Source organism: Ornithorhynchus anatinus, chromosome 12 (assembly GCF_004115215.2).
Source record: "Ornithorhynchus anatinus isolate Pmale09 chromosome 12, mOrnAna1.pri.v4, whole genome shotgun sequence".
NCBI classification, from domain to species: Eukaryota; Metazoa; Chordata; class Mammalia; order Monotremata; family Ornithorhynchidae; genus Ornithorhynchus; species Ornithorhynchus anatinus.
The window spans coordinates 24,251,879-24,267,736 of record NC_041739.1 but is presented as its reverse complement, the minus strand read 5'-3'; the positions used below and the strand labels follow the sequence as shown (position 1 = coordinate 24,267,736).

The following is a 15,858-nucleotide window of genomic DNA, read 5'->3' as shown; positions in this document are numbered from 1 at the left end:
CGCTTAGAACAGTGCTCGGCACATAGTAAGCGCTTAACAAATACCAACATTATTATTAACAAGCATCCCATGGCTTTCCTTCCTCCATTCCCGGGTCCCCATATCTCTCCCAGCCCAACGGGCTTCAAGACAGTTCCCAGAGCCCAGCCAATCTGATGACCAGGAGAGGCAGAGAGCAGGACTGCTAGTTCTCCAGGCATCAGCCCTAATTGCTGCATATTACTAGGAGAAACTCACTAGAATTGTAATAATAATAATGTTGGTATTTGTTAAGTGCTTACTATGTGCAGAGCACCGTTCTAAGCGCTGGGGTAGATACAGGGGAATCAGGTTGTCCCACATGAGGCTCACAGTCTTCATCTCCATTTTACAGATGAGGTAACTGAGGCACAGAGAAGATAAGTGACTTGCCCAAAGTCACAAAGCTGAGAAGTGGCAGAGCTGGGATTTGAACCCATGACCTCTGACTCTCAAGCCCGTGCTCTTTCCACTGAGCCATGCTATACCATGGACCTGCTGCCATTTCTACAGTAGCCAGAAAGTACTTCTTAAAAGAGCTCTCGAAAGGCCCTTTTTATTGAATTCAAACTCTGTTACTGTGCGGTTTGTTATTATGTCATTAAATAATATTGTAAATGTCAATTTTTTAATTGAAATTTAAAAAGCCAAAATGAATGCGCTCAACATTAATGATAGCCTTGGCACTTGGGCCCTGTATCCCTTAAGATACTCACCACAGCATTTCATTCAATAGTATTTATTGAGCGCTTACTATGTGCAGAGCACTATGTACTAAGCGCTTGGAATGTATAATTCGGCAACAGATAGAGACAATCCCTGCCCAATAACGGGCTCACAGTCTAAACTTATGTTCATATCCTTACACTCTATTTCTCTCATATATAATTTATTTTAATGTCTGTCTTTCCTCATGTAATGGAAGAGCCTTGTGGACAGGGACCATTTCTACCAACTCTATTGTATTGTTCTTTTCCAAGAGCATAGTACAGTGCTCTGCACTCACTAAGCACCCAATAAATATCATTGACTGATCAAACTTAATGTCCTCATTGATGATTCTGTTAACCTTTACCCACGCCGAATGGTTATGGAACACTAAATTGAAAGTCAGGTTTAAATGATTTTCTGTTTAAAACTGTGTATTTTGAGCTCAATTGTCAGGGATTTTGAAGGACATATAAAGTTAGCTCTGGAAAATTACATGGGACTTAGGTTTTGTAGAGCCCCACAACCTAAAAGGGTGTGGCAATTTAGTATTTTCATAATATAGGTGAACTGAATGATAGAATACCATAATATCTTCAAGAAGCTACTCCATACAGACTCAAACCATGATGATACCAAAGAAATCAACTAAACTGAGTACTTCCGAATCACAACAGGATGAGCCAAAGAAATATGATTTTATAGTTTGCTTTCATATTCCATGATAATTACAGATATTTTGGACATCAATTTTATATTAAAAAGTAAAATTATAATTTAGAGCCATAAAATTTTATGGTTTAAAGACTATTTATTTGCTTGTGCTCCAAACACAAATAAATGACTTCATCAAAGCGAGACAGAACAACAGATGCAAATTTCTTTTACCCAAGAGTTCTAGAAAGGTTACAGTAAGGCACATCTATTGAAGTGTAGTATATATTTTTTTCACTCTGCTTTTCGGACTCTAAAATATAACTGGATGTTACAGCCAAGGTCATGATTAAATTTAAGAAACAAAAGAGAAGTGGAATATAATTTACAGCTAAAGAAGAGTTTTGATACTGTACTTAAAAAGGTGCTAGTTTAAAATAATTTTTGATGAAAGGGTCACTTGAGAAGGTCCCTGCTTAAAATTTAAGCAGTCAGTAATGGGAAGCGACAGGCCTCTTAACAATTTAAGTCTTTCACAGTTGAATGGATTTTCAGTGACAGCAAGACAAGATGTGCTAACCTACCTTTCTAGGACCTTGGCTATAGCTTCATATCCTTTCCCTAGGCCAACATTGTCGCCTAATGCTGTAGAGATTTCTATGTAGGTGTTCAGAATCTGTCAGGCAGAAAAACACATATTAAATACATAATAATATCAGACATTGTGGTTTTTGATGCCAAACCTGATAAAAATAATTTTCAATTGATATTTTGCACATTATATCTAGATCTCAGGCATATTTTCACAGTTTACACCCGGATGGGTTTGTTTGGGTACATATTAAATATATTTTTATTATAATACTTTTCTTACAGGGGTATTGATAGTTTATTTCAATTAAAAAACACTTCTGCTTTTACCATTACCAAACTTGCAGTTAAAATATGATTTAAACAACACTACAAAACTTACTCATTTTAAAGTATGATTTTACAAAATGGATGAATATCTAAGGAAACAATACAATGTTACTCTAATTTAGAAAATTTAGAACATAATTTTCTTTTAGTAAATAGTTTTTCAAAAGCATAACTTCAAGGTATATGCTTATTTGATTTCCTGGGTACGTCATTATTTGTTCAACCCGTGATTTGTTAATTATATCTTAATACACACTAAAAATCTTTGTTACAAATATGTTCCATTTACAATGACCTCTTTAGAAATCAAAGGATTACCCATGCCAAAATTAAACATATGATCTTAATTTAATTAGCACCAACATGATCAGTATTGTACAATTTATCTTCTCATCTTTTCTTTCCAAAGGGCAAGAAGAGAAAAACACATAAAATGAAATCCTATTCTTTACTCTCCTGCTTTGTTCCTTGACCCAACCTATTACACACATGAGAACACAAGAATTCTCCAAAGACCATCTATGGAAATCCTTTTTGCACATTTCTAAGAAAGGATTAGTGAAAGTCATTTGGCTTGGTTTAGGAGGGAGGCGAGGTGTGAGGGAGGATGTGTATGTACCCTTTAGCCCACTCTCTGACTAGAGTATGTTATAAAGTTATCAACAGTACAGATAGTTTCTCTTCCACTCATCTGTCAAAATCTGATTATGCAGTAAATAGCTTCTGTAAAATAGAATGAGTGGTATATTATACACTCCCAGAATTTTTGACACCTTTTGGATTTCAAAAACCAAAAGAACGCTTTTTTATAAATATAGCCTCTTTGTTCCTGCCTGTCTCCCTGTTGTTCCAAAAATCAATCATATTTATTGAGAGCTTACCATGTGCAAAGCACTGTACTGAGCACCTGGGAAAGAGCACGGGACAGGGAGTCAGAGGACCTGGGTTTTAATCCCAGCTCCGCCACCTGTCTGCTGTGTGACTTTGGGCAAATCACAACTTCTCTGTACCTCAGTTCCTCATCTGCACAATGGGGATTCAATACCCATTCTCCCTCCTACTTAGACTGTAAGCCTCATGTGAGACTTGATCATCATGTAACTACCCAAATGCTTAATACAGTGCTTAGCACATAGTAAGCACTTAAATACTACAATTATTATTCATTCATTTATTTATTCAATTGCATTTACTGAGCGCTTACTGTGGGCAAAGCACTGAACTGAGCACTTGGGAGAGTACAACAGCAGACATGTTTCCTGCCCACAACGTTTAGATTGTGAGCCCGTCATTGGGCAGGGATTGTCTCTATCTGTTGCCGAATTGAACATTCCAAGCGCTTAGTACAGTGCTCTGCACATAGTAAGCACTCAATAAATAGTATTGAATGAATGAACGAGCTCACAGTCTAGAGGGAAAGTACAATATAACAGAGTTTGTAGACACATTCCCTGCCCAAAAGGAGCTTATAGGCTAGAAGGAGAGAGGACCTTAAAGTCCTTCCATCCCCATCTTTGATCCATATTGCTTCCAGCCAATCGAATAGTCTCCATGTCCTGCTCATCTCCTGTCAATCAACCAATGGCATTTACTGAGCGCTTACTTGGTGCAGAGCATGTCTTTCAGGCTTACCCCAGTTTCCCTAACTCATCCAACTGTCCACCCTCTCTCTTCCTTGGTCCATATTTCCCTCACTTTCCTAAGTTCTCCATCTTACCTGACATCTTTGAAACCATTTGGTTCAGCTGCTCCTAGGCTCACCTTATCAGACTTCCCCTTTGCCATCACTCAACCCCACTGGACTTTCTTGCTTGGTCCTCACTAATGAAAGTTGACACTCTGATTTCCCAAACACCTGGGATGATTCCCCCAGGTTTGCAACATTTCCCACTTGCTTATCCAGGACTTCCCGTGCCTCTGATACAGTCAGTCACCGCTCTCCATTTCTTCACTTCCCTCTCCTTACTGCTGATGCAGTCGCAATGGAGAGGGTTGAGACAAAGGATTTGTTATCCCTGTGCAGGATTAGCGTAGGGAAGAAACAAATAGGGATATTAATGGAACTCTAATCTTTTGACCCACACACTGCCACATCTGTGCAAAACTCAAAATCCTGATCCTTTATTTTTAAAAGATCTTAATGTGACCCAAACTGGATTCCTTATGAATCAACTCTTATTCTGCATCCTTTTCAGGCCACTCTAAACAGATTTAATCCTTTAATTTACAAATGGTACTTTAGGGAGCTTCAAAATTGAAAACTTTTTCTAAGAGTGCCTAACTTACTCTCCGGAATTACTTTATTCACTGGAAGAATTCAAAATAATAAAACTTCCCAGATTTTGAATCTGCAGCAATTATAATAATGATGATGGTATTTGTTAAGCACTTACTATATGCCAAGCACTGTTCTAATCGCTCGGGTAGAAACAAGGTAATCGGGTTGTCCCACGTGGGGCTCACACTCTTAATCCCCATTTTACAGATGAGGTAACTGAGGCACAGAGAAGTCAAGTGACTTGCCCAAAGTCACATAGCTGATCAGTTTAAAACTGAAATTTCATTGCAGAACAAATGTTATCTCTCTCTCTTCTGTGTTGTCTATGCACTTGGATCTGTACCCTTTAAGCAATGCTATTCACCTCAACCCCACAGCTGCCATTCCTAACCCTGAAATTACTTTCTCCTCCTGTCAGAACTGTCCACATCAGGAAAACAAAACACAAAGTCAACCTCAGGAGTCTACCCTCTTTTCAAACACTGAGGCCTAGAGTGGGCTCACGTTAATCCACAGGGACGGCACTGGATCGGCACAAATTCCAAGCTGATCATACACAACTCCAGCGTGGCTCAGTGGAAAGAGCACAGGCTTGGGAGTTAGAGGTCATGGGTTCGAATCTTTGCTCTGCCACTTATCAGCTGTGTGACTGTGGGCAAGTCACTTAACTTCTCTGTGCCTCAGTTACCTCATCTGTAAAATGGGGATTAAGACTGTGAGCCCCACGTGGGGACAACCTGATTCCCCTGTGTCTACCCCAGCGCTTAGAACAGTGCTCTGCACGTAGTAAGCGCTTAACAAATACCAACATTGTTATTAGTGGCAGCGTGGTTCAGTGGAAAGAGCACGGGGTCTGGAGTCAGAGGTCATGGGTTCGAATCCCGAATCGGCCACTTGTCAGCTCTGTGACTTTGGGCAAGTCACTTAACTTCTCGGTGCCTCAGTTACCTCATCTGTAAAATGGGGATTAAGACTGTGAGCCCCTCGTGGGACAACCTGATTCCCCTGTGTCTGCCCCAGCACTTAGAACAGTGCTCGGCACATAGTAAGCGCTTAACAAATACCAACATTATTATTAACTCCCTCTGACAGGGCACCTCCCTGCCCGCCTCAACCTGGCCTTCCACAGGCTTAACCTTACACCATTGCAATCACTCATCAGGAGGGAGTTGATCCCCAAATTCATCAGGCAGCTTGGTTTTGTACTCTTGGGTTCCCCTAAGTTTAACCAATGCTTTGTGCCTCACTCTCATCTCCCTGACCACTGACCTCCTGCTCATGTTCATTCATTCATTCATTCAATAGTATTTATTGAGCGCTTACTATGTGCAGAGCACTGTACTAAGCGCTTGGGATGAACAAGTCGGCAACAGATAGAGACAGTCCCTGCCGTTTGACGGGCTTACAGTCTAATCGGGGGAGACGGACAGACAAGAACAATGGCACTAAACAGCGTCAAGGGGAAGAACATCTCGTAAAAACAATGGCAACTAAATAGAATCAAGGCGATGTACAATTCATTAACAAAATAAATAGGGTAACGAAAATATATACAGTTGAGCGGACGGGTACAGTGCTGTGGGGATGGGAAGGGAGAGGTGGAGGAGCAGAGGGAAAAGGGGAAAATGAGGCTTTAGCTGCGGAGAGGTAAAGGGGGGATGGCAGAGGGAGTAGAGGGGGAAGAGGAGCTCAGTCTGGGAACGCCTCTTGGAGGAGGTGATTTTTAAGTAAGGTTTTGAAGAGGGAAAGAGAATCAGTTTGGCGGAGGTGAGGAGGGAGGGCGTTCCAGGACCGCGGGAGGACGTGACCCAGGGGTCGACGGCGGGATAGGCGAGACCGAGGGACGGCGAGGAGGTGGGCGGCAGAGGAGCGGAGCGTGCGGGGTGGGCGGTAGAAAGAGAGAAGGGAGGAGAGGTAGGAAGGGGCGAGGTGATGGAGAGCCTTGAAGCCTAGAGTGAGGAGTTTTTGTTTGGAGCGGAGGTCGATAGGCAACCACTGGAGTTGTTTAAGAAGGGGAGTGACATGCCCAGATCGTTTCTGCAGGAAGATGAGCCGGGCAGCGGAGTGAAGAATAGACCGGAGCGGGGCGAGAGAGGAGGAAGGGAGGTCAGAGAGAAGGCTGACACAGTAGTCTAGCCGGGATATAACGAGAGCCCGTAATAGTAAGGTAGCCGTTTGGGTGGAGAGGAAAGGGCGGATCTTGGCGATATTGTAGAGGTGAAACCGGCAGGTCTTGGTAACGGATAGGATGTGTGGGGTGAACGAGAGGGACGAGTCAAGGATGACACCGAGATTGCGGGCCTGCGGGACGGGAAGGATGGTCGTGCCATCCACGGTGATGGAGAAGTCTGGGAGCGGACCGGGCTTGGGAGGGAAGATGAGGAGCTCAGTCTTGCTCATGTTGAGTTTTAGGTGGCGGGCAGACATCCAGGTGGAGACGTCCCGGAGGCAGGAGGAGATGCGAGCCTGAAGGGAGGGGGAGAGGACAGGGGCGGAGATGTAGATCTGCGTGTCATCTGCATAGAGATGGTAGTCAAAGCCGTGAGAGCGAATGAGTTCACCGAGGGAGTGAGTGTAAATGGAGAACAGAAGAGGGCCAAGAACTGACCCTTGAGGAACTCCAACAGTTAAAGGATGGGAGGGGGAGGAGGCTCCAGCGTAGGAGACCGAGAATGATCGGCCAGAGAGGTAAGAGGAGAACCAGGAGAGGACAGAGTCCGTGAAGCCAAGGTGAGATAAGGTACGGAGGAGGAGGGGATGGTCGACAGTGTCAAAGGCAGCAGAGAGGTCAAGGAGGATCAGAATGGAGTAGGAGCCATTGGATTTGGCAAGAAGGAGGTCATGGGTGACCTTAGAGAGAGCAGTCTCGGTAGAGTGGAGGGGACGGAAGCCAGATTGGAGGGGGTCTAGGAGAGAATGGGAGTTAAGGAATTCTAGGCATCGATTGTAGACGACTCGTTCTAAGATTTTGGAAAGGAAGGGTAGTAGGGAGATAGGACGATAACTGGAGGGGGAAGTGGGGTCAAGAGCGGGTTTTTTTAGGATGGGGGAGACGTGGGCGTGTTTGAAGGCAGAGGGGAAGGAGCCCTTGGAGATTGAGTGGTTAAAAATAGAAGTTAAGGAAGGGAGGAGGGCAGGGGCGATGGTTTTAAGAAGGTGAGAGGGAATGGGGTCCGAGGCGCAGGTGGAGGGGGTGGCACTTGCGAGGAGGGAGGAGATCTCCTCTGAGGATACTGCAGGGAAGGATGGGAAAGTAGGGGAGGGGGTTGTTGGGGGGGAGGGGAGAGGCGGAGGGGTGACTTTGGGGAGCTCAGACCTGATCGTGTTGATTTTCGTGAGGAAATAGGTGGCCAGATCATTAGGGGTGAGAGATGGGGGAGGGGGAGGAACAGGGGGCCTAAGGAGAGAGTTAAAGGTCCGGAACAATCGGCGGGGGTGACGGGCATGGGTGTCGATGAGGGAGGAGAAGAAGCTTTGCCTGGCGGAGGAGAGGGCAGAGTTAAGGCAGGAAAGGATAAATTTGAATTGTGTGAGGTCGGCTTGGTGCTTGGACTTTCGCCAGCGGCGCTCAGCAGCTCGAGCATAGGAGCGTAGGAGGCGGACGGAGGAGGTGATCCAGGGCTGTGGGTTAGTGGCGCGAGAGCGGCGGAGGGAAAGGGGGGCGAGAGAGTCGAGATGAGTAGTGAGGGTGGAGTTGAGAGCGGAGACCTGATCGTCGAGAGTGGGAAGACCCCACTTCATATTTGCCAGATCACTGATCTGCCCATTATCACATCACTTCTGAAATCACATCACCTCCAGGAAGCCTTTCCTGATTAATTTCTCCACTTCCTCAATTTCATCCCCACAACTTCAACCCAGCACCACATACTTGCAACCACCGGTAGCACTTAATGCATACTCCATTACTTAAGCACTTACCTAAATATCCATTTTACATCTTCCAATCTAGAAATTATTTTATTATTTTAATGTTTGTCTCTTTCATCAGACTGTAAATTCCTAGAGGGCAGATTATCTTATCTACTACCTCTAGTGTAGTCTGCTAAATGCTTAGTTTAGTGTTGTACAGAGATTAGGTGCTCAATAAATAGTAATGATGATTGATATACCTACAAAGGCTATGGGGATTAGGAGACAAGTATGCACACATACCAGTGTCCTCAAAATGGGGTTTTAGTCACTTTGTTCAATCTCACTCACTCCGAATTTAGTGGTATCAGCCAACCCATGCTACTATTGACAAAGGGTATAGAGAGGCACTGCGGTGACCCAAGCTGTGTTTTCTGGTCCATTTAAGTCCTCAGAGAAGATTCCTGACTGAGAACTTTCCGAATTGTTGTAAATGGTTTCAGATGGGAAGAGGGTCACGAGGGCAGGAAATGGAGGGGGGGAGGTTTACCTATCCCATACGGGGCTCACAGTCTTAATCCCCATTTTATAGACGAGGTAACTGAGGTACAGAGAAGTTAAGTGAGTTGCTTAAGGTCACAGCACAGACAAGTGGATGAGTCGGGATTAGAACCCAGGTTTTTTTACTCCCAGGGCCAAGCTCTATCCTCTAGATCATGCCGCTTCTGAATGTCTGAATGCTTCCAAAGCACATTTTCCACATGCATCACATCTTTATTGACTGTTTCAAGTACTTGAAATAAGGCCCATAGCCTACTGACTTAAGAGATTCTCCAATCAATCAGTCAGTGGCATTTACTGAGTCCTTACCATGTGAACGGTACTCGACTAAACGATTGAGAGAGCACGCTATAGTAGGTAGACTGGAAGCACATTTTAGCACCATGATCCAAGTCTCTTGTAATATCCTGCTGCATAGTGGCATAGAATACGTTATAAGAGGCTTGATCTACTCCATAACCCTGATTAATTTTGACTACAAAGCCCAAAATGTACTCCAGGGATTAGGTTAGGTGGGTGATGTACCTTCGAGTCGGACTTGAAGTCCGGGCACTTAGGATCTTGGTAAACTTCATAGGATAATTAAATGTGCTTAATAGCTGCTAAATAGGGCAGCTGTTGAAATCAAATGTTTCTTGAAGCTCCACATATATAATAGATATAATAAAGTCACACACCAAAGATTTTCATTGACAGCATAAAGCTTAAATGTTGACACACAGAATTATGCTATCAAGGTACTGCAATGACAAGATAGACAAATTAGAAAATAAAATCAAAAAGGTCATACATCCTCTGAAAGGCTGACAAAGTGGTGACATGAGACATCCAGTTGCATGAAACATCAAAGTCTACACGGTTGTAGGAATGGGAAATGTTCTCTAAGCGGTGAAATCAGACTTCCCTTAGAAGACATAATCCTGCTTTGTAAAATTCATCCTTCATGTAAGCCATTCTCAACATCATCATCATCATCATCATCAACAATGTTATTTATTGAGCACATTCTACGTGCAGAGCACTGTACTAAATTCTTGGGAGAGTATAATACAACAGAGTTGACAGATACGTTCCCTGCCCACAGTGAGAGGCAGCAGCATGGCCTAGTGGATAGGGTTCGGGCCTGGGTGTCAGAAGGACATGGGTTCGAATCCCTGCTCCTCCACTTGTCTGCCGTATGACCTTGGACAAGTCACTTCACTTCTCTGTGCCTCAGTTATCTCATCTGTAAAATGGGGATTAAGACTGTGAGCCCTATGTGGGGCAGGAACTATGTCTAACCTGATTACCTTGTATCTACCCCAGCACTTAGTACAATGCCTGGCACTTAACAAATACCCTAAACAAACCCAGTTTACAGCCTTGAGACAAGCTTACAATCTTGAAATGAGCTTACATCAAATGGTAAGGCAAAATTCACTGGAAGTGATGGAACCATTTTACCAGCATTGAGGTAATATTTACTGGATCACAGTTTTACTGAGTAGAACATGGGAGAAGAAGAGGTGTTAGTGGGATACCACAGATGATGTGTGGTGAATTCAAATGGACACTTTAAAGGCAGTGAAGCACAGACTCAAACATTGTGTCCTAGCAATATTCATTCAGTCATATTGAGCGCTTACTATGAGCAGAGCACTGTACTAAGCACTTGGAAAGTAAGATTCAGCAATAGAGAGAGACAATCCCTGCCCAAACTGGGCTTACAGTCTAGAAGGGGGGAGATAGACATCAAAACAAGGAAACGGGCATCAATATAAATAGAATTATAGATATATACACATCAAAACTAGTAAAGAGGTATCAATACAAATAAATAGAATTAGAGATAAGTGCTTTGCGGGGAGGGGGGTGGTGGAAGGGCAAAAGGAGGGAAGGCCTCTGGAGGAAGTGAACCTTCAGTAGGGCTTTGAAATGGGGGAGAGTGATTGTTTGGCAGACGTGAGGAGGGAGGGCATTCCAGGCCAGAGGTAGGACAGGGGTCAGGGATCGACAGTGGGACAGGCGAGATCGAGGCACAGTGAGAGGGTTAGCACCAGAGGAGTGGAATGAGCGGTCTGGTATGTAGAAGGAATGAAGGGAGGTGAGGTAAGAAAGAGCCAGGTGATGGAGAGCTTTGAAGTCAATAGTGAGAGGTTTTTGATATGGAGGTTGATGGGCAACCACTGGAGATTTTTGAGGAGTTGGGTGACATGTCCTGAGCGTTTCTGTAGAAAGATAGTCTGGGCAGCAGAGTGAAGTATGGATTGAAGTGGGGAGAGACTGGAGGTTGGGAAACTGATGAAAGGAGGCTGATGCTGTAATCCAGTCGGGATAGGATGAGTGATTATACTAACCTGGCAGTGGTTTGTATGGAAAGGAAAGGGTGGATGTTGGCGATGTTGTGAAGGTGAGACCGGCAGGATTTGCTGAGGAATTGGATATGTGGGTGAATGTGAGAGTGGAATCAAGGATGGGGGAAGACAGCAGCAGTAGACAGCATATGCTATGCTTCTTGAGCTGCGCTTCACTAAACTTTGATACCAAGAACTTTGATTTGAAAAGTGACAGACAACCCAAGTAGTTACACATGAAAGTGGCCAAGGACAACATTTACTCCTACCCTACGTGGAATAGACTGTCAGTTGTCTATAGGCTTTTCCAGCCACACCTTAGACCACGTTAGACTTTAGTGATCAGCGTGGCCTTGAGGAAAGAGCATGACCTTGAGAGTCAGGAGACCTGGGTTCTAATCTCAGCTCTGTTATTTGCTTGCAGTGTGACACTGGGTAAGTCACTTAACTTCTCAGTACCTCAGTCTCCTCAGCCATAAAAATGGAGATTCAATACCTCTTCTCCCCAACCCTAGACTGTGAGCCCCAGGTGGGACAGGGACTGTGTCTGATGTGATTATTTTGTATCTGATATGTTCATATCCATAATTTATTTATATCAGTGTCTACCAACACTGTTGTATTGTACTCTCCCAAGTGCTTAGTACAGTGCTCTGCACACAGTAAGTGCTCAAAAAATACCATTGATTGATCTTCCCCAGTCCTTAGTGCAGTACTGGGCACATAGTAAGTGCTTAACAAATACCACAATTATTATTCTTAAAACTAAAAGTTTCAAGGGGCCCTCCTAGCCATGGATTTGCTTTTTAGTCTCTTCCAGTGTCAATCAAAAATTCTACCCACAGTCTTTAAAAGGAAAATAAAAAGTGGCACTCATATTCTGTGAAATCTTACTCATTAAATAAGATCCAATGTCAAATCATAACATTTCATAAGAAAAGTTTTGTTCTTCTCTAAATTCAGTGCATTAGCTTAAGAGAAAACAGATAGAGAGTTATGCTTCTGGAATAAGTAGAAAACCAGAGAATAAGCTCTGTTTGCCACATTGTGCTTAAAATCATTGTCAAATTTTATTGGAAAAACATCTATTCTGATTTCTGACAACCTAACCCTGTTAGCCATTTCACAGTCAGTGAGCAGAAAGGATGCTTCTGCCTCATTTACAGTTCTTGAACATGATTCAGACAATCACCTGCAACATTAGTCAAAGAAATCAGTAGCTAATGACTTCTGACAAGCATTGCAGTAACAGGCTGAGGACCAGCTTGGTTAATAGCCTCCACAGAAATTTTACAAGAGCCAGTAGTAGGCAATGGTAGACAGTTGATGTAAGTAGAGAAAAGATGGTGGTGCCATATCTCGTGAGAGATCGCATACACTTCTAGACACACACAGGGATTGGATCTGCAATAAATTTGGTGGTTATTTTCTACGAGATTAGTTACAGTTAATAAATGCTAAAGGCAATGCAACTTAGAACGAGATACATAAAGCAATTAGTCAAACATTTTCCTTTTTGCAGAAACTATATTCCTTATCAATTTGTACTGCTCATTCAAGGTATGTACTTCTACTTCAGGTAGTTCACTACTTCTCATTAGAATTTGACATTTATTAAATGCCTATTATGTGTTAAGCCTGGAAGAGACACAAGAACATGCAAAACTTACATCAGCCAGAGGAGCAGAAAGACAGCTCTAAAACTAAACTAGGATGATCACATTTTTTTCAGAAGTTAGGTGATATTGAGAACTACACAAAGACTTGGGTCAACTGAACTTGTCTCTGCACACTCAGTAAATACCACTGATTGATTTATTGATTAATCTTAAATAATAGCAAAAACTTTATAAATGTGTGAGATGAAATTTTTCTCTCAGGAACTTAAAACTAATCATGAAAAAGTTTTGAAGTCAGATGATGGATGAAATGAGTCTTACAATATTAAATTTTTGTTCCACATACCCAAAAATGAAAAATCAAGAATTTCTAAAAAGAAAATCCTTCTTTTTTTTCAGTTAAGGTTGGGTACTATTTTCTGTCCCCCTGACATTTTTTCTCTCATCCTACATTTTTACAGTCTCATACTTTTCCAAAGTTTCATGGCTATCATTCTTCTTGACATTTTATTATGATAGTGAATGCATCAATGGAGAAGCAGTGTGGCTTAGTGGACAAAGCATGGGCTTGGGAGTCAGAGGTCATGGGTTCTAATCTGGCTCCATCACTTTTCAGCTGTGTGACTTTGGGCAAGTCACTTAACTTCTCTGTGCCATAGTTACTTCATCTGTAACATGGGGATTACGACTGTGAGCCCCAAGGGGGACGACCTGATTATCGTGTATCTACCCCAGTGCTTAGAACGCTGCCTGACACATAGTAAGCACTTAATATCATCATTATTATTATTATCTATGGCAGGTGAAGTACAAATCCTCTATTCTAATGTCAAGGATGTTAGCAATGTTAGAATTTAATGAATTACAACTCTTCATATTTGATACTAAAACTAGCGATAGTGAGATTTTTATCTATGCTTGGAAGGATAACTGATCAATAATCTATTTCACAATGAGCACCACTGCCAAACTACATCACAGGTAAGAACTGCTTGCTGGAGTTAAAAGGAAAACAGTAAGGGATCCACAGTGGACACAGAGAGAAGATAAAGAGTGGCTAGTCCCAAATTAACTCCTGCCTTAAGCCCACCCTTGAGTTGGCTCCATGTATCGGTGAGTAGGAAGGGCTTTGCTAATTTTAGTAAGTGTTAAGGAGCTAATAATACCATCAATGGTAGTAGTGACAGTATTCATTCATATTTATTGAGTGCTTACTGTGTGCAAAGCACTATACTAAGCACTTGGGAGAGAACAATATAACAATAGACACATTCCCTGCTCACATCGAGCTATTACACGTTTACTGTGTGGAGAGCACTGTACTGAGGACGGAGAAAGAATACAGGTGGGAATCAGATACGGCCCCTGCTCCTTGGGAGACTCAAAATCGAAAAATAAAAAGGAGAGGGGACTAGATACAGACATAAGGAGAGTGACATAAGCAAGTCTATTCAATCCTCCCTGAAATATGATTGCATTGTCCTTTAAAATATATATACATTTTTAAAGCAATTCATCATTTTCTGATCATTAACATCTTTTTATGTCTTTCAGATCTCCTGGTGACTTTCAAAATCTGCCTTAAAGTGCTTACTATTTGTCAAGCACTGTACTAGGGGTTGGGGTAGATACAAGAGACTCAGGTTGAACACAGTTCCTGCCTCACATGAGGCTCAAAGTCTAAGTAGGAGGGAGAACAGGAACATCAGGGCTAGCTGCAAATACTGAGCTTTGCCATAAAGAACACCTGAAAATGGGGTATCTACTAGAAATGAAAAGAAGATGAAAAATTGCTCCAAGCTACCCAGATTATGAAAGAATGAGCATCAGTGAGCAACACAGATGGAGGAGGGGACATTTTAGCAACTACTTGTGGGTGAAGATCAAATTTATTTATTAATTCCCAGTTTATGCTTTTGCTCATTTTACTCATATTCCCAAAGTCAAGTTTCTTCTCATTAGCAATATGTAATTTCAACCTCCACAGTTTTGGTGCTCAACAGTGAAACATGGGATAAAACATTTAGGGACATAGTAATTCAAACTATAAAATCAAGTTCCAAAGTGCATGTTCAAGCTCTGGAATTTCAAGTCTCAGACCCTTTTGAGACTTGAAGCCCTTTCTCACCTTCCTGGCTTAGTCATCGTCAGGACTGGAGACTGGATTAGAGGGAGGACGGACGGGGGAAGATCCCAACGTGAAAATTTCTGTCCTGCGGTCCTGAAACCATTTGTTTCACTTCAGCTTGGCATTTGATATTTTTTCCAGAAGAATTCAAAGTACCTTATAGAGAGTTTTCATTTTTCTCTGAGAGAAAGATGGCAGAGCGAAAATGTTTTTCAGCTTGATCTCTCCTTTAAGTTTGACGAGTACTAGAACTTGTTTTCTTGGTTTGAGGTGAGAAGGTGCCCTCTATCTTTCTGCTTAGGCCAGAGAATCAGCTGCCTCAGCTTTGGGTGGCTGCTGGCAAAATGGCAGCTGGCACCTCTCCCACAATCAATAAATCAACCCTCTAGACTGTAAATTCATTGCGGACAAGGGAACACACCTGCCAGCTCTGTTACACTGTACTTAGTATGGTGCTGTGCATATAGTAAGCATTCAGTAAATACCCCCAAAACATTATTGAGCACTGTGTGCAGAGCACTGTAAGCACTTGGGACAGTACAGTATAATAGTTGTTCTCTGCCCACAATGAGCTTACAATCTACAGCGCACATCAAAAGATCTCAAGCAAGGCCACACGGGGCATTGGAAGACCGATGAATGGGTCCTGGAGAACACACACTGATCCTGCAGGGAGCATGCCTATTTTCTTGTGATTAATATCTAATTCCACATCAACTCCTGTGCATCCTCAGGTGCAATTCTAACCTCAGATTTTATTATTAAATTCTCTAGGACTAAAGTTGT

The 15,858-nt window shown here is 42.7% G+C and overlaps 1 protein-coding gene across 5 annotated transcripts in view; it reads right to left on the bottom strand.

The window, feature by feature from the left end:
• Positions 1–15,858, bottom strand: part of TTC29 (tetratricopeptide repeat domain 29) — a 222,281-nt gene that overhangs the window by 62,277 nt on the left and 144,146 nt on the right. For all 5 annotated transcript variants that reach the window (XR_003763178.2, XM_029076334.2, XM_029076333.2 and 2 more), the window contains one exon: positions 1,965–2,056. Coding sequence is in view for 4 of the 5 variants with exons in the window: in XM_029076334.2 (XP_028932167.1) it covers positions 1,965–2,056 (92 nt within the window). In the remaining variant the exon portion in view is untranslated. The remainder of the gene's footprint in view (positions 1–1,964; positions 2,057–15,858) is intronic.